This window comes from Corythoichthys intestinalis, chromosome 4 (assembly GCF_030265065.1).
Source record: "Corythoichthys intestinalis isolate RoL2023-P3 chromosome 4, ASM3026506v1, whole genome shotgun sequence".
NCBI lineage: Eukaryota > Metazoa > Chordata > Actinopteri > Syngnathiformes > Syngnathidae > Corythoichthys > Corythoichthys intestinalis.
The window spans coordinates 7,471,281-7,490,604 of record NC_080398.1 but is presented as its reverse complement, the minus strand read 5'-3'; the positions used below and the strand labels follow the sequence as shown (position 1 = coordinate 7,490,604).

Sequence of the window (19,324 nt, the reverse complement as noted above, 5' to 3'; positions counted from 1 at the left end):
ATGGGGGAAAAAAGGCAACCTACTTTAGCCTGCTATAAAACATTGGCAGTCGTCTCGTGAAAGCAAACTTGCGGTTCAAAGGTGACACTTCAAACATGAAAAATCGCTGGTTAACAGCATTTGCAAACAAAAAAAATGACCAAAAAAATCTATTACTGACACATGCAATGACAAAAAGTGTTTTTTTTGTGGAGTGTAAAGCTGAAGTTAGCGGTTTAGCGAACGTACTTCCGGTTAGCGGTTTAGCGAACGTACTTCCGGTGAACATTTCAAAGTAAAAGCATGTCATGTTCGTCATATAAATAACGATTTCAGGAGTTAATCCCGCATACTTCAGAATTTAGATTCTACACTAAGAATACCTTTTAAAATGACACCCTTTATGAAAAATCTGATTGGCAATGAATAATTATTATATGTATTATAATGCTATTATATCTTGTACTATACAATAATATGAATGCTAGGTGTTTTTTTAAGAATTGTTTTGAATCATGTTGGAAAGGCGAAGTCAGTGTTCTGAATCTGTTTACATTCCATTCTTTTGCACTAGTTAATTCTACCAGCATTTGAACTCATTGTTTATTTGTGATTTATTTTTGTTATTTACGTGTTTATTTGTACTTTAATAAATAATTTAAGTGTTCCAATATGTTTTTGTGAATTGATAAGCGTCAACAAAAATTTCATTGCTAAATTAGTAAAAAAAAAAAAAAAAAAATTTTTTTTTTTTATTATTAGATTAGTCGACTAATCGTAAAAATAGTCGGCTGACTAATCGGGAGAAAATTAGTCGTTTGGGACAGCCCTAAAAGCAACACTTGGTAACTTTTCGGTTTTGGTCAATTTTAGCCTCCGTGGACAAAAGCCGTAGTCTTTTGCCTTAAAGTGCATGTGGCACGAAAAAGCATGTTTATTTAATAACACACGCGGTATTTTATGCTCCTGAATGATATGAACCGCTTGGATGTGTGTGGAAGCGATCGCTATATTTATTTAGTTTTTTTAATCGCGCGCCATGAAAATGAGTGACTTCCGGCTTTGGTCTTGCATTGAGGAGGAGGGCGCTGTGACGTGTACGGCAGAAGACGTCCTCTTCACTATACAGCGTACTGTTGTGTATGAGGACGAAGGATTCAGCTGATTTTGCGGATGAATACGTTTATTTTTCACATCACGCCAGCCAAACGGCTGCAGAAAAATCATTCTGTATGAGGGAGAGGCGTATGCGCCTTTTTGGAGTTTCAAAAGGTTCCCATTCACCGTGGATATTGGCCAAAACAAGCCCGACTACAGTGGGACCATTGGACTTAGGAGGAAGTGAGTAAACATCTTGTTTGGTATTATGTCAAATATTAATACAGCTATTACAAAGTAAACACTACAAATTTTCTTTAGATAAAGGACTACTTACGTTTGATCATTGATAGGCATGTAAAAAGCTCTCCTCATGCACATTAGCACGTTAGCTGCACAACAACTGCAGCCACCCTTCTCCGGGGAACGAACTGTAAATTGCTCTCCGCTGTGCAGTTTGCCGATCCGCGAAGACAATCGACAACTCAGTCGTCATGTCAAATAATCCAGGCTAGTTATGTGTGATTTTCTTCTTCGAAGACTTTGAAACATCACTCGGTTCGGGTTAGAATGTCGGCTTGCTGTCACGCCTTTTGGTATGTTTACATTCTCCCGAGCCGGGGAAGGGAAATGACATATGTCCGATTTAGGTGTCATAAAATATCGTTTGGGAGGTACGACAGTAAAGGTGAAGTCGACAGTTTTAACCATTATGGAGTAATTTTGCCATGTCGTCCTAAATAAGTGCATTTTTATTATTTCATATTCCATTTAGCACAAGACTTATTTGTCATGACCATGCCATTTATTTAGCAATCGGGGAAAATACTTGGATGAAAAGAATATCTTGTCAAAATATTGAAGAGACAGAAACAATGACATTTTGCAGCTCTCTTCGTCGCGTTTTCCTCGTTGTGAATAGTTCGCCCTCGAAGGGCCGACTGGTCCTTCTCAAGCCATTTATATAGCTATTGGGGATAAATACTTGGATAAAAAGAATATCCTGTAAAAATATTGGAGTAGAGAGACTGAAACAATGACGTTTTGCGGCTCTTTTCGTCGCGTTTTCCTCGTTCTGAATAATTCCCCCTCAATGGGCTGGATAGTAAAAGCGATGAGCCCAGTCTACCGCTGACGTCATCCACCTGTTGGGGACGCTAAAGCCCTATAATGGTAGGCGTGGCTAATCGGCAGATTAAAAGACTAATTTCTCGTCATCTGCGCTTTGCTAAATTGTTGTATATAGTCGAATCGTCTCAAAATATGATTCTAATTCACATATGCCATTTAAAAGACTTTTTTTCTCATGTCGTATGCTCTTTAAGGAGACGGATAGTGTCGTCAAATCCTAATGGTCGCTTGCAGATGGATTAAACAACATTTCTGTTTCCAGCGGCTGTGTGAAGGACGAATAGTAATAAGGTAATGAATCCAGCTGTGGCTAAACAATAGCGTATGACGGTGAGCAACCGTGTGGCTTCCTGCCACCGTCCTCATTTAACTAGTTGTCAGTGGACGTATCATCACAAGTGTTATGAAAATATTTTATAAAGGGTGAAAAGTTACCTAGTGTTGCTTCAAAGCGCTACTTTTTGTGCAGAAAAAAGATTCCCACTTGCCAGTACCCCACTGTGCCTCAGTAGTTTATTAGGTGTAGCGATGCCCCTTGTGCAAACGACCTACCTGGGCAACTGAACGTGAATGGAGTACGTCCGTACGCCACTTGACTTGCGGGGTGGGACTTCCTGTCACGTGACACTCAAAGGTGAGGTTGCCCCCCTCCTCGACTTTGTTGTTGGAGGGCAGAATGGTGACCTCGGGCAAACCTGAGAAAAGCACACGGTCCACTAATAAGAGAAGAGGCCGCGCCAACACTCAAGTTGTTGTTTCCCGGCAACAAGGTTGTTAGTGGGCAGAGTCATAAAAGCAACCGTGCTGAACCTGAAATAATGACCTTTTTGTTGTTCGTTAAAAATTGCAGTTTACTGTATGTCAGGTGAACTCCTGTGATATTGCGCTGCTTCACTGTGAGGACTCTTAACGTTAAAAAAAAAAAAAAATAGACAAGACTAGAAAAAGGTCCAAAAACGTCAGCTTCAAACCATAATGACTTTTTGGAGGGTCTACTCATGACAAAAGAGCCTACCGAATTACACGTTGACAGTTTTGGGACTGAATTTTCAAAATGTACTATGGTTAAGCTAGCCCATTTGGTAAAGGGTATGAAAAAGGTCCTAAAATTGCAGATTCAAGCCAAAATGGCAGACTTTCATTGTGTTTTTAGGTATGGCTTCTCGAGATATTTTTGTGTGTCTACTCATGACTGAGGTACCAAGTCATACTGGCTTTATGGTCTGAATTTTTAAAACAAGAATTGTTCATGCCTATCCTAAGGATGGCCAAGAAAAAAGGCCTAAAATGCCAGCTTTCAAGCCAAAATGCCAGAGTTTCTGTGAGGTCTTGAGACTTTTTTGTGGGTCTACTAGTGACCAACAAACCAACTGAGTTACAAGTAGTTGCTAAGTAAAACCAACTTTGGGGGCTGATTTTATAAAACAATAATACTTCATTGCCATCCTCAGGATGGCCAAGACAATGGGACTATAGGACTTTCTGTGTGTTTCCCGGCATGGCATCTTCAGACTTTTTTGTGGGTCTACTCATGACCGACGAATATCCCCCAAAAAAAGTTGCCAAGTCAAACCATCTTTGGGGGCTCAATTTTTAAAAACAATAATACTTACCGGTAATTGTTTTCCTAAGGATGGCCAAGAAAATGGCAGCTTCAACCCAAAATGCCAGACTTTCTGTGTGTTTTCAGGCACGGCTTTTTGAGACTTTTTGTGGGTCTACTCATGACCGACGTACCTACCAAATTAAAATTGGCCAAGTCAAACCGTTTTTAGGGGCTAAATTTTCAAAAGGACAACAGGCAATTTCTAAGAACATGGGCCTCAAATGGCAGCTTCAATCCAAAATGCCGGACTTTCTGTGTGTTTTCAAGCAGGGCTTCTTGAGACTCTTTGTGGGTCTACTCTTGACAGACATGCCTACCAAATTACAAGTTGCCAAGTGTAACCATTGTTGGGGGCTGATTTTTTAAAAGCCATAATTCTTCACTGTTTTCCTAAGAATGGCCAAGAAAATGGACCTAAAATGGCAGCTTCAACCCAAAATGCCAGACTCTCTGTGTGTTTTCAGGCACGGCTTTTTGAGACTTTTTCATGGGTCTACCCATGACCAATGTACTTACCAAATTACAAGTGGCCAGGTCAAACCGTTTTCAGGGGCTGAATTTTCAAAAGGACAACAGGCCATTTCTAAGAAAATGGGCCTCAAATGGCAGCTTCGATCCAAAATGCCGGACTTTCTGTGTGTTTTCAAGCAGGGCTTCTTGACACTTTTTGTGGGTCTCTTCTTGATAGACATGCCTACCAAATTAAAAGTTGCCAAGTGTAACTATTGTTGGGGGGCTGAATTTTTAAAAACAATACTAAGAATGGCCAAGAAAACGGACCTAAAATGGCAGCCTCAACCCAAAATGCCAGACTCTCTGTGTGTTTTCAGGCATGGATTCTTGAGACTTTTTTGTGGGTCTACTCATGACCGACGTACCTACCAAATTCCAAGTTGGCGAGTCAAACGGTTTTCAGGGGCTGAATTTTCAAAAGGACAACAGGCAATTTCTAAGAAAAAGGGCCTCAAATGGCAGCTTCAACCCAAAATGCCAGACTTTCTGTGTGTTTTCAGGCAGGGCTTCTTGAGACTTTTTTATGGGTCTCTTCTTAATAGACATGCCTATCAAATTAAAAGTTGCCAAGTTTTACCATTGTTGGGGGCAAGAATATTTCCATTATCAATTTGCCAAGTCAAAACATTTTCAGGGGGGTTGACTTTATGAACAAATATCGATACGCGCGACGTCCGACGATAACTCACTGCAGTTTTCAATGACGAGGGAGGCGAGCAGCACTTCCCGTCCGGCGGAGAGACACGTCAAGGGGTGGTCGTCCAGATCGGCGCGCTGATTGCGCTGCCAGTGCTGCAGCCAGTGGAGGTCGCAGGAGCAAACCAGCGGGTTGTCCAGCAGAACCCTGACGGCAAAGAGTTACGAAAGAAAAGATAGGCAGGCAATTACCAGTGGGAAAATGTCATATTCCGAAGCAGCCCGTCCATCAAACGCGGCTTTCGGCGGAAGCTATAGTTTAACCTTTAAGTCGCTACTTGGTGTTACTTTTGCGGCGCACTTAAAAGTTGGCGGCGAGAGCCAAAAGCCACTTACTTGCCAGGAGAAATTACACAAATGCGCTTCAAATTATAGCCACTTTTGCTTTTTACATGTTTTTTTTTTAACAAGGAAACACATTTGATGTCGTAAATATATAGTGCACATACATTTGTCTTTGAATTAAGAGGAACCTTTGTAAGTGTGGTACTTTTTAATGTGAGGAACTGAACTTTTTAAAATTATTAGCACTTTAAAAGCGGCTGAAAAAATACTTGACAGTAAAGAAGGCTAAGAAATGTAAAATGTTTGGAAAATATACATTAAAAAAATATATCTAAAACAAGTAAGAAAATGACAGAATTTCAAGTAGACTAGAAATATATTAAAGGATTTTAGCTGGGAATACAAAATGAAAAAAAGCTTCATTTTCTGAAACCTGTATTTTGAATTTTGTTTATTTTCTAAGAAGAGAAATAAAAAGTAAATGAAAGAATTTTAAACTGGAAGCCACCTTTTTTATTTTAAAGTCAAAAAAGCAATTGATTAGAAAAAACATTTGAAGTATGATTTTTTTTTTAAGTGTGTGGAAAGAAAAGGACACATTATCACCGAAATTAAAAAGGTGCTATATTACGTACGCTATCTTCGAAAGGACACAAAACTTGATTTAGGCACAAAAATGACTTATGAATGAATAATTAATGCTGATATGGTAATCAAAGACTAGCAAAGTGATAAAATGGCCGACTCACAGGTTGAGAAGGGGGAGAAAATGAAAGACCCGCCAAGAGATCTTCTCCAGAGAGTTGGAGGCCAAGTTCCTGAAACAAACAATTGCATTCTGTCAAATTTGAAAAGTGAAAACATGAGTCCTAGGGGTGCACGATATCCATTTTTGGCCGATATCGATAACTTCCTGCTCCTCAAAGCCGATACAGATATCGATAACCGATAATAAATATAGAATTTTTAAATGTATATTCAGCTTTTGAACCCCTGGAGGTTAAAAAAAACAAACTAGTGGTGGATTCAACATAGATTTCCCTCTGACCTAACCAGATTTTTCATAATGACACAAACATTATTATATTGAACAAAACAATAAGAACAGTCTCGACTTCAAATAAAGTGCCACTGCCAATATTTATTTTTTTCAAATAAATATAATTTGAATCTATCACAATCACTTACCGTAATTTTTGCACTATAAGGCGCACCTGACTATAGCCGCCACCCACCAAATGTGACACGAAAACAGCATTTGTTCATAGATAAGCCGCACTGGACTATAAGCCGCAGCTGTCCTCACTGTATTATGGGATGTTTACACCAAAAGATATTAAGCGGTAGCACTTCATTTTAGGGCTGCAGCTATCGAATATTTGTGTAGTCCATTAAGCGACGGACTAGTCAGTTCGAATAATCGGATAAGGAACATGAAAAATTAAAATACCTGAGCTGAGCCTCAAACTGTATAAAATATTTTTTTGAAATGAGGATGTATGTACAACAAAAGAACAATTGACTAACTTGTATAGAAAAAGTCCGCTAGCTTAAATGCTATAAAATGTTAAAGTTTTTTTTTTTTTTTTTTAAATGGTTAAATGGTTCAGACACATATTCCCACAAAAAAAAGGCTAAAAATACCTATAAACTAAATTATGAATGCATTAAAAAACATTAGCTCAAAAAAAACTTGGCTCACGTTGGTCTTAACAGGGAGCAGTTGGATTCAGCCATGTGAAAAGAGGCAGACCAGAGGACAGTGTATCCACCCTAATCAATAAAACTAAATGCAAACTTTCAAAATAAACCATTACAACGCCACTTTACTTAAACGAATACTCAAAGCAACAAAATTTCATTCGAATATTTTTTTCTAATCGAATACTTGAGTTAATCGATTAATTGTTGCAGCACTACTTTATTTGAAAGCAACATCATACGACCGTCAATAGACCAAATGAACCACCATGAAGCTTTGAATCAATTGGCTGCAAAGCGTCACTGCTTCAAGAAGCTTCATTTGGCCATCACTGCTCCGCTGGGGGAGACAATCAACCTCTTCTGCCACCTGCTGTCAACACTGTGGTCGCCAAACATGCCTCCTCGCATGCAGTGCAGCACTATAGATGTAAATAATAATCAGAAGTTCTTGTTCTTTCCGAATTATTTCTTCAGTTACTGGTACAGTTGTTTCATTAATTGCTGGTAATGGTATTTGGTAACACTTTATTTGACAGTGGTGCCTTAAGACTGTCATTAAACAATCATAATTATGACATGACACTGTCATGAGCATTAATGAATGCTTATAACAGATGTCATTTAGTGTCATCCGGCAAATTATCTCACTTTTGAATGGATGTTAAAGAGCCGAGCTGGACATAAATGGAGTTAGCAACATAATTTGCCGGATGACACTTAATAACATCTGTCATAAGCATTCGGTAATGCCCATGATAGTGTCATGTCATAATTATGACGGTTTTATGACAGTCTTATGACGCCGCTGTCAAATAAAGTGTTACCAAATACCGAAACAAACAATTAATGAAACAACTGGAAAGGTAACTGAATAAATAGTTAGCACAGAACTTTAATTTTGATTCTTATTTAAATCTGTAGCGCTGCAATGCTTGCTAGGAGGGATGTGCTGCCCATTAACCCAAATAAATCAACAAATAAGCTGCACTGGACTATAAGCCGTAGGATTCAAAATGAAGGAAAAAAGTAGCGGCTTATAGTCCGAAAATTATGGTAGTCAATGTCATTGAAGAGGTGTTCCCTGAACAATGAGCACTGAACTAAAACATAAACCCAACAGGTATTGTGCTTTGTCATCAGAAAAAAACATTTGGTGCTACAGGCGAGGAAACTGTTGTGGTCTTGGGCCATGAAACAACTTTCTTAACCTGGCAATTATAGAACAGCAAGCCTATCAATAACCAAAAGGCCTCTCAATAACTTACTAACTTATAACACTGTAAAATGCTAACATTATATAGTAAAGTTCACCACTCATTCCTCTTTATCAAAAATATGGTAAAACAAAAAGGATTAATGGCTTGCCTTATAATAATCCATATAAACGCCAGTGAGTGAACCCATTTTTATAATAAAGCTAAATAAACCCAAATAAACATGTTTTATTTTGTTCCTAACTCATCGTTTGACTCTTGGTAGCTCATGTAAGAGTCAGGAATATTCTGACCACCGCCTGATGGGATTTCCTTTTCGCAAATATGGCAATTAGGCAGAAAACATTTGTCTGATTGTCTCGGCAATATGAAATTTTCCTGCTGTTGTTTTGGTGTCTCGGCGCAGCACGAGCGGAGCCCCTGAGCCGAGCCCCTCCTAGCGGAGTTATTGATTTAGCGATAATGGAGCCTGAGTGGAGTGTATTTATTATGCATCAGTCGTCGATAATTGGGAAAAGATGAGGGTTGGACGTCGGCTCGGCTTTCCCCGCCGGGTTGATCCTTCTAACGCCATCCAATTCCAAAGATTAGGCGTATGGGAGGAAAAAAATGTACATCTGATGTTTACTCGCTAATCCCTTTTATATTTATCGCTAGGAGCGCTAACTTCTGGGTAGCTCACGATAACTGGCTATCCAGTGACTTTTGGAATTTCTCACATTTCTGCATAAAATCACCATCAAATGTGATCTGATCATTGTCAAAATCACACAGATGTCAAAACAGTGTCTGCTTGAACTAAAACCACTCAAACATTTATAGTTTTTCATATTTTAATGAGGATTGCATGCAAACAATAACAAAAAGGGGGAAAATAGGTAAGTGAACTGTCTGCCTTAGGAGACTTAAAGAGCAATTGAAACCAATTTTTATCAAACAATTGAAGTCAGGTGTGTGCCCAATCACTGATAAGTGGTTTAAAGCTGCCCTGCCCACTATAAAACACACATCTGGTAAGAAAGGTCTCCATTTCCTATGGATTTTTGGTCACGTCCTATTGATGTTGGAGCATTTACAGGTCCTGTTGATTTAGGGGCATTTACGGGTAACTTCCTTTTGATTTTGGAGCATTAACCATTCAAATGACCCGGAAATCTCCCAAAACATATAAGGATGGACTCAAAACCAATATAAAGTTACCTGTAAATGCCCCGAATACAAAAGAAAGTGACCCATGTTCATTCACCCTCTACAAGTCAAAATGAATTGGATGTCTCGAGCTGTCAATGGCACCTTTTGGGATACAAAGTTCATCACCGTTTGGATATATTTTCACACCCCCATTTGTCACATTTGAAAAAAAAAAAAAAAAATCAATACACAAAGACCATCCGGCGCTGCCTTAGCTAAAACCGAGGTCGAGTTTCACGCGCAATTTTTTTTTATCAATTCTGTTGAAGAAAATGTAATAAGAGCGCAACAAATGATATTAGCTCATCGTGTCTTATCCTAACATAATATTTTGTTTCTTCCTGACGTATTCATTTTTTCGTCATGGATTTTTATTATCGGTGCAGGCATGTCTGCGCAACAGTACTTACACGTATTGCAGTTTGAAGTTGTAGCGGAAGGCGTCGGCAGCGATGTGTCTCAGTTTGCATGATGTCACTGTTCTGCAAAACATTAGGAAATTGAAACATGGAAGCGAAACATGAATTAAACTATATCTGAATACAAAAGGGAAAATAAGGTGGTCAGACGTGTATTTGAACGTTGTTAGCGCCAAAACTGGTTATTTCCTGCTTTTGTAAGGACCACAAATGCAGCACAAGGCTAGAACGCGACAGAACTACTTACGGTATTTACGCGCCGTTTTCTCAACTTGTTCAACATAACAATTCAATAGCATAACATAACGAGTGTTTTTTTTTTTTTTTTTTTGATATTTTTTTTGCTGTCACATTGTCGATCAATGGATGGTTATTTTAAAATGACTAAATTATGCATGTGTTTAAATTTAAGAAGTTATAAGCGGACGATACTGCGCATAATGAGCATTACACGTTTCATGAGTATTTCTCTCTTCTTTTTTTTTTAACATTCGCCGTTCGCATAGCCAGACAGAAATAGCTAATGTCTCCCGTCATTCTTAGGTTTCATAATAAACTAAATACATATTCTAATCATTTTTTTGTAAATATGAAGCTGTTTTTACCGGTTGTGTGTTCCACTGAACCAGTGTGTAAGCTTTGCCCAAATGCTCAACTCGCAGATGGATTATACCATGCCATTAGCTGTAAAGGGGGTTTGTTGTTGCCTCCGTCCAATTAGCTAAACGCAGATGGATTATACCATGTCATTAGCCAAACTAAGGGGTGTTTTTTGTTGTTGATTAGCATGCCAGAACTGCATCAAGTCATCGTAAAGGTAGTTGAAAAGTCTTTTAAATACACATGAATGTTTGAAATTGTTTTTTGGGCTTTATTTTTGTCTTTGTCCTTTGTTTAGAGTGGCCGTGTTTGGAGCTCGCCACCACTAAAGTCATAAAGACTGCGAGGTCATACAAGAGTTGAACTTCCTTCATTTTTGGTAAGTTTGTTGGCACAATGTCATGTGAAATGTGTTTTGTTTGGAATAAAAGGCGACTCTTAATCTCTGTTGGGCATGAAATTAAACTAGCAAGCATTTTCTGATAACGTGACATTCATTTTACTGTCATTTCTGCATCGGAAAGGGACAAAAATTGATGTTTTGACAGTAGCATGTACAATTAAAGGAAACTGCGTATCATGATTGAAAGAAAAAAATCTATGAGAATCAATTTTTTTCTGGTACGTACTACGTATCATAATTTTGTCACATGAGTTTTTATCAATGTGATATTTTTGAAGTTTTATATAAATACATTGCTGCAACGATTAATCGATTAACTCGAGTAATTCGATGAGGAAAAAGCTTCGAATCCAGTTTTGCTGCTTTGATTATTTGTTTAGAGTGGCGTCGTAATGATTTGTTTTTAAAAGTGTTTGCATTAAGTTTTATTGATTTGGGCGGATACACTGACCTCTAGTGGCAACAGTGAATATGACATAACTATGACAGCCGCCAGCCGCTCTCTGTTAAGACCAACATAAGTTTTTTTTTTTTTTTGGATGCATTCTTAATTTAGTTTATAGGTATATTTTGCGTTTTTTTTTTTTTTTGTGGGAATATGTGCTTGAACGATTTGTTAAGAGCATTGTAGATGACGTTAGCATTTTATGGCATTTAAGCTAGTGGATTTGCGCTCTGCAAGTTAGCCAATTTTTCTTTTAAGCCGTTTGGGTTAGCCTACTTAGCTACGCTCGGGTGTTTTAATTTATTTTTTTAAATGAAGGTACAATTCTTTATAGTTTGAAGAAACACTCGTTTAAAACACTCATTTTATTTTGTATCCACATTCAATGCTCTCTTGAAAGTACAGTCTTAGCAAGCCTTTGTTTTACCTCTCCTAAAATTTATTAAGCCACAAATTAAATGTTCCTAATCCGATGGCTCGATTTTTCGAACTAACTAGTTGATAGATTAATCAACTACTAAAATAATCGAAAGCTGCAGCCCTATATAAATATCATACAAATTCACGAAAATGTAGAATTAACATTTTTTTAGTTTGTTCCGAGGGTCGCTAAGTTTTTAAGAATTTTAACTTAACTTAATTTAACTTTAACTGTCATTTATTTGATGGTTTGAGCTTGAAGGGGTTCATTTATATCGACAACATCATGTAATACAGTATTAGAAGATGGAAAATAAAAAGAATACTTACAGGTTTTTTAGCTCTCTGTAGTTGCTGAGCTCCGCTTGAGTGATGTTTTCCAGGCCGGCTTGGTTTTCAATGTAGCTGCAAACAAAGGGTCAAGTGTCATTTACTGTGCACACATACTTTTTGATTGAACAAAATACAAATTCATTGTCATCCACTCCACTGAATGTCGCCGAAGGAGGAGCACCTTGGATATATACAAGGACGCCTTCCTCCTCTGCTGCTCAGACAAGCAATATTTTGATTGTATTTTTTTTTTAAAATCATTTATGCTCTTTTATGAAGATCTCAATGTTTTCAGGGCTTCCATTATCCAGATAATCCTTTAAAAAAACTGAAGAAATGAAATGCATAGAATTTATTCAACCAAACCAGCCACAGTGCCCCCATTAGGATTTTTGTTTGTAACTCCTAGCTATTCTTAGGGCGCGTTGAGGCCATCCTTTGCAAAATGAATGTTAAAAGAATGAATAAAATCTGTGTATTATAGTTCATTGCTGGGGTGAAACGTCTGTAATTAAATGGTGTTCCCGAAGTATCTTCAGTATCTGGACATTTAAAAACAAGCGAGAAAGAAGCATGTTCGTGAGTCTGTGGCTGTGTCGGTGTGTCTCTCTGGTCCAAAAAACGCGCGTCAAAGAGTTTACCTCCGGAACACAACATCTCCCACATTAGTTCCGTGAGTGAATTATAGTTGTATGAAAAAGTATCTGAACCTTTTGGAATTTCTCACATTTCTGCATAAAATCACCATCAAATGTGATCTGACAAAAATCACACAGATGTAAAAAGAGTGTCTGCTTTAACTAAAACCACCCAAACATTATAGCTTTTCATATTTACCATGCAAACAATGACAGAAGGGGGAAAAATAAGTGAACCCTCTGCCTAAGGAGACTTAAAGAGCAATTGAAACCAATTTTTACCAAACCTTTTAAGTCAGGTGTGTGCCCAATCACTGCTGAGTGGTTTAAAGCTGCCCTGCCCACTATAAAACACACACCTGGTAAGAAATGCCTTGATGAGAGGCATTATCTGATGCACATCATGGCTCGGTCAAAAGAGCTGTCTGAAGACCAGCGATCAAGGATTGTTAATTTGAAGCTGGGAAAGGATACAAAACCATCTCTAGAAGTCAAGATGTTCATCAATCGGCAGTCAGAGAAGTTGTCTACAAATGGAGAGAGTTTGGCACTGTTGCTTCTCTTCCAAAGAGTGACCGTCCACCAAAGATAAGTGAGATAAGTTCAGCGCAGAATACTCAGAGAGGTAAAAGAAAGAACCCGAGTGTCTGCTAAAGACTTACAGAAATCACTGGCGCAGTCCACTATCTCTGTGCACACATCAACTATATAGGCCAAGAATGGTGTTCATGAGACGACTCCACGGTGGAAACCGCTGCTGTCTAAAAAAAACATTGTTGCTTGTTTAATGTTCGCAAAGAGGCACTTGGACACTCTACAGAAGTTGCGGCAAAATATTTTGTGGACTGATGAAACCAAAGTTGAATTGTTTGGGAGTAACACACAACGTCATGTGTGGAGGAAAAATGGAGCAGCACACCAACATCAACATCATCAACTCATCTCCACCGTGAAGCATCATGATTTGGGGCTGTTTTGCTGCCTCGGGAACTGGACAACTTGAAATCATTAATGGAAGAATGAATTAAAAAGGAAAACCTGAGGCCAACTGTCAGACAGTCGAAGCTAAAATGAGGATGGATGCTGCCACAAGACAATGATCCAAAGGACAGAGGTAAATCGACTTCAGAATAGTTTCAGAAGAACAAAATACAGGTACACGTTCTGGAATGGCCAGGTCAAAGTCCAGACCTGAACCCCATTGAGATAATGTGGCATGACCTAAAGACAGCGATTCATGCCAGACATCCCAGGAATCTGACTGAACAACAGCAGTTTTGTAGAGAATGGGCCAAGATTAGTCCTTATTGATATGCCAGACTGATCTGCAGCTACAGGAAGCGTCTGGTTGAAGTTATTGCTGCCTAAAGGGGGGGGGGGGGCACAAAATATTAACTCATTTGCTCCCAAAAACGTATAAATAAGTTCTATTTTTTAATTGTTTAAGTGTCCCAAAGATGTATTTATACATCTTTTAGGTTTTTTTTTTTTTTTTTCAAAAGAGAAATCTCTGGGTTGTGATTCAATTTAGCTCCAAAGTACAAAGCTGAAAATCTATTTTAAAACAATAAAACTGGCCACTGGAGGCCAGTAGCGCATTTGGTAAGACCCGCAACCCTATTCAACGGCAACGAACGGCCAAGTTGCAAAGCCGGGGCGCCGGCGGAAGACGACCGAATGGATGCCAGGCGGCGGACGACCGAGCAGAACAACCTGTAAGATGCCTGGGATGCCAGGCGCTGGACGACCGAGCAGAACGACCGGGACCACTAGATGCCGGTGAGTCTGTTCTGCTCGCGAGCAGAGCCCGCAGAGACTAAAAAAAAAAAAATCATCTTTTTGAGACAGGCAACGATGAGGGTAAAGTTTTACCGGCTGTCGCAGCCACAATAGCGTCATCTTTCAGTTAGTTATGTGTAAATAAATTGTTACTTTGCTATCAAAAGCTCTATTTGCCTTGTTGTTTATGTTATTTTATAAAAGCAAAACATTGTTCAGATCTTTGGGATATAACTAAAGCAAAAAATAGCTGTGTTAAAGTCAAAGTTATGTTTGAAATGTATGCTTTCACAAAAAGCTCAATTTCTCCGTTTTTTTTTTCAAAATTGCTCAAACTAAGCTGTTTTCTAATGCTGATTTCTAAAGAATGGAAAAAAGATATGAACTTACTTTTTTTCTGCTGAAAGAAAAGGGTCTAATCTTTCTTTTGGTGAGTTCCATGTTTATATAGCAATAGAACAGAATTTTCTGTGGGCCATGCAAAAAGAGTCAAAATCCAGTCGGGAGCAAAGGGCCTTGATCCGGTGAAAATGGCTGGGAGTGAATGAGTTACATGTGATGTCCGCTTACTTATTTTACCCCCTTCTGTCATTGTTTGTATACTATCCTCATAAAATATGAAAACCTATAAATGTTTGGGTGGTTTTACGTAAAGCAGACACTGTTTTTTTATCTGTGTGATTTTGACAAAGATCAGATCACATTTGATGGAGCTTTTATGCAGAAATGTGAAGAATTTCAAAAGGTTCAGATACCTTTTCATACCACAGTAATACTGGATATTGTTGACTTGGTGTAAAAGTACTTCACAAAATGACTTTTTCTTCTTATTTAGCTACAGTAATTGACCATACAAGAGTCTTTGGTGTACATTTGTTTCACAGTTTCAGGCATCCTGCTAGCTAGCAATAGACCAGGCTTTTTTTTTTTCTTCTTCTTTTATTGCCGTTTGATGGGCCCACGCGGCGGTAATGTGATTAAAGTGGCAGGTGGGCCCAGGATCGCCTGTCGCCTTTACTTATTGGATTGAGCCAATTGAGTTGTATATCATGTATTGTTCCCGGGGGAGGGAGGGGCGTGCGCATTGACTGGCAATTCGCAAAATTCAATTTATTACTCTGTGAATGATGAATCGGGGCACGTTTGGAAAATGCAAGCGTATCGATCAGGGCCGCCGCGATGAACGGATCACTCCACAGCTCGTTTGATCGTCGTTGAGTTGTTTGGAGATGTTGCAGAACGACAAATTTTCTTTTTTGAGTTTCTAAAGTCGTCGGCGGCCGTTGGCAGCACGAGACGTTGAATCGGTTTTGACCGGAAGGATTGAAGATAGAGCTGGGCGGTAAACCGAAAATTTACCGTCACCGAAATTCTTCACGATGACCGACGTAATTTTGACCATGTCGGTATATTCGGTAAATTAATAAAACAATAAAATAGTCTTTTCATCCCGCTTTGACTTTGTGTTGTTCGTCTGTGTTCATTCCCCTTTAAGAAAGCAGCCAATGTACCTACGTAGGGAGTCACGTGATCATCAGGAAGCCAATCAAACAGAAGACCGGTTAGCTAACGCTAGCAGCTAACGCTACAAGCAAAACGTGATGGAGTGTGGCTTAAGGGAGGTTCGCCAAACTTTCACCCGACATTTAGTAGACTCTTGGTGGCATCCAGACGGACTTTCACCTGCTGTCCTCCCTTGTTCTCACGATTTCTGGAGATTGTGCTTTCAGTGCTTTCTACTGGTAGCCAGGCCACAGGCTAACGCTAGCGGCCGCTAGCGGCTCTGACTGTGTATGATTTCTCTGATAGCTTTTGTGATGGTAAAGCATTCAGCATAAAGCACAATCCAACGGTGAAACTTATAATATGACCGAGAAATTGCCCCAGCTATTTTTCTGTATGTGCTTAATTCTGTGTCATTATTGCTATCATAAAATCTAAAGTGTTTCATTTGCAGAAGATCAATATAGCGTTAATGTCTGTCTGTCTGGGGGTTCATGTATGCGTGCATTTATTAAAAAATGCACTGGGGGGAAAAAAAACCCTGAAACCATAAAGTAAACACTTGTATTGAATAATTATGTCACAGCAGCCATTAACAATAAATTGTCTTTTTGAAGTGTACTGTTCAAGCTGCAAGTCATTTGTGTTACAATGACATGTTTGCACAGGCATATTGATTTTGACAATGTACATTGTTCAAGCCATACACGCTGTTATAAATGCTCATACTTGAATTCTTATTGTTTACAATACATTTTTATAAACTTAATGTTGAGACTGCATTTACAGTTGTTAAATACATCAAATTGAATGCTGGTAACTAAATCAACAAGAAACTGTTCATCTGTATTTCATGCATTGATTCAGATTTTCAAATTATATAACAGTCCGCTTGGGCCACTTTATCGTCATTTATCGTTACCGAGGTAAATCTGCTCAATTTATCGTGATACGTGTTTAAGGCCATATCGCCCACCCCTAATTGAAGAACCATGTTACTTCACATTTGGTCTTTAAAGGGAACCTCAGACTTAAAGACTTGTAAGCTCTAATAAGCTACAATGTTTCTCTTCTACTAAAATATGTTACTAGAAACACATTTTATTGCCATTGATTTAAAAATCTATAATAACTTGTACATGTTTTGACCTACGGAGGGCGCAGTGGTTTACACGCACAATGCACGCTGGGGGTGATGACACGGTTGGGCTGGACCGGGAGAATAGCTGTGCTTGCTAGCATGCGAAGCTAGTATGACGACTGGCATGATTTCGTCACATTCTTCTGCTGGTCAGATTGTTTTGTTATGGAGCTGTGGGATGAGTTCCCATCGTCTTACCTGCATCCAATTCCAGGTCATCAGCAATGTCTTTAAAACGATCCTAGGCGGCTTGCCGAGATATTGATACTGATTATTGTTGGCGGCGCACACTGTCGTCATCCCTTCGGTGGGGCCAAGACACCCCAGTCTACCAAAGCAACACCCGAGAACAAGAAGAACTAAGTATGTTAGCTCGGCGCCTCTCAGACGTTAAGGCAGGCCCGACCTCCCATCTCAGTTGCCTTAGCAACCACGACCCACCAACAAAAGGTGACGCACAAACTTGACCGCCCAAACTCGAAACAGAAGAATTATCCTAAAACAACACCCTTTGCCTGGCCCACCCCACCGCAGCCTTCAAAAGACTGAATGTTTAACTAAGCGTTGCTATTTTTCTCGGGAACGTTTTGTTGACGTGTGATATGGTGACCTTGCCTCCTCGCCTGACTGTGTGTCTGTTTCGCCTTGCTGTTTGATCGCTGTTGACCCGAATAAACTGTCAACTTGCTCTCGGTAAGCCTTTTTCCCGCTTTCAAAATGGAGTCAGTACAAGGGGTTAAGACTAAGGTGAACGCGCGGGGTTTGGCCTTTTGGCCGGGATGTTGGGACCCGCCGGCCCGGGTCCCTGAAGCTGTGCCAGCGCAGGTCCGGCGGTTCGGCTGGCTAAAAGGTCAGATTCCTTCAGGGGGTAGCAGTAGCCCCTTTCAGACTTACAGTATATATAGCTAAATTCCCGTGTAATGTGACGCGGGATTGACCCATGTCACGGCTTTCAGACATGGGGAGATGTACCGGGAATTGCCCAGGTTGGACACTTTCAGACGTGTGCCGTGTCGGCGACTCGGCGCTCTCTGTGCGGGGAGGGCGGCAGACGGGATTTTATAACCTGGACATGATGCTATTTTTGGTCGTCATTGGCAACAAAACAAACCACGCATTTCCAAAGATGGACGACGGACTGTCTCTTCCTTGGCTCTAAGATCTGGTAGCAACTCAATTTCGTGATGTTTCAAGTTTAATTTTGCTATTTCCAGTTTGCCATGTTGATAATTGCGATGCTTGTTTGCAGCTTTTTGTCTTACTGCAAAGAAAGAAGAAATGACGATCAGCCCGCCATGATATATACATCATCAGCTTTCGCGCTGTGACCTGAGAATTAGTCAGCTGCTTTCACACATTAAGCGACATGGTTAAGTCCCGGACACTATACTAGGACACGACTAGGCATGTGCCGGTTACCGGTTTCACGGTTTACCGTGGTGTGAAAACGTCCCGGTTTCAAAACCACTAAAATTTTCCGTCAGACCGTAGGACGGTATTCGCTATTTTTCTTGTGTCAAAAATGCAGCCAGAAGCGGCTTGGCGCAGCAGCGCTCACCCCCTCCCGTTTGTTGCTGTGTGTGTGAGAGTGACGCTATCGGCTACACAGCCAGCTAACCCAAAAACAATTACTCCAAACATGAGGCGTACTGTTCTTCAATTTATTGAGCTCTCAAATCGTGGTAAGTTTAATATACAAAATGTATACATTTAAAATGTTGTACAATTAGATTTTTCCATGTGAGTAGCTTCCACAGATTAGCACCATGGAAAAAGTTCGCCAAAAACAAAAGACACATTTTCCTTTCAAAATACAATATACAAACTAAGTAAAAGCTTACAAAGATGAATGTTAGCGTAGGCTCAGCTGGGAGAGCAACTTCGTTGAGTTTTACAGCCGCAGAGTGAGAAAATAAGCTTGATTCGCTTAAATGAAGGGGAAAAAGTGATAGCATCAAAGATCGCTAATTGCGAACAATGATCTTGCCCTAAGCACAAATCCACGTTCGCTGGATCAAGGTGAGGTCTCACTCCCATCCCAATGTTTTTTTTTTTTTAATTTTTTTTTTTAGATGAAACCTTTCCACAACATTATTAACATTTTAACTAACTTATACATTTTTACCTAATTTAGGAATTCCTTATGTTCTTTTTAACACAAAGGCATGACATCATGTAGACTAGAGTTGACACAGTGGCTGAAAATGGCGAAACTTCACTTAAGCT

At 39.5% G+C, this 19,324-nt stretch overlaps 1 protein-coding gene across 1 annotated transcript in view; it reads right to left on the bottom strand.

Annotated features, from left to right (window-relative positions):
• The window catches only part of ntrk1 (neurotrophic tyrosine kinase, receptor, type 1), an 81,296-nt gene that overhangs the window by 47,923 nt on the left and 14,049 nt on the right, over positions 1–19,324 (bottom strand). Inside the window, exons 2-6 of the mRNA XM_057834117.1 lie at positions 12,035–12,109; positions 9,828–9,899; positions 6,058–6,126; positions 5,017–5,171; positions 2,761–2,903 (exon numbers count right to left, since the gene is read on the bottom strand). Coding sequence (XP_057690100.1) covers positions 2,761–2,903; positions 5,017–5,171; positions 6,058–6,126; positions 9,828–9,899; positions 12,035–12,109 — 514 coding nt within the window. The remainder of the gene's footprint in view (positions 1–2,760; positions 2,904–5,016; positions 5,172–6,057; positions 6,127–9,827; positions 9,900–12,034; positions 12,110–19,324) is intronic.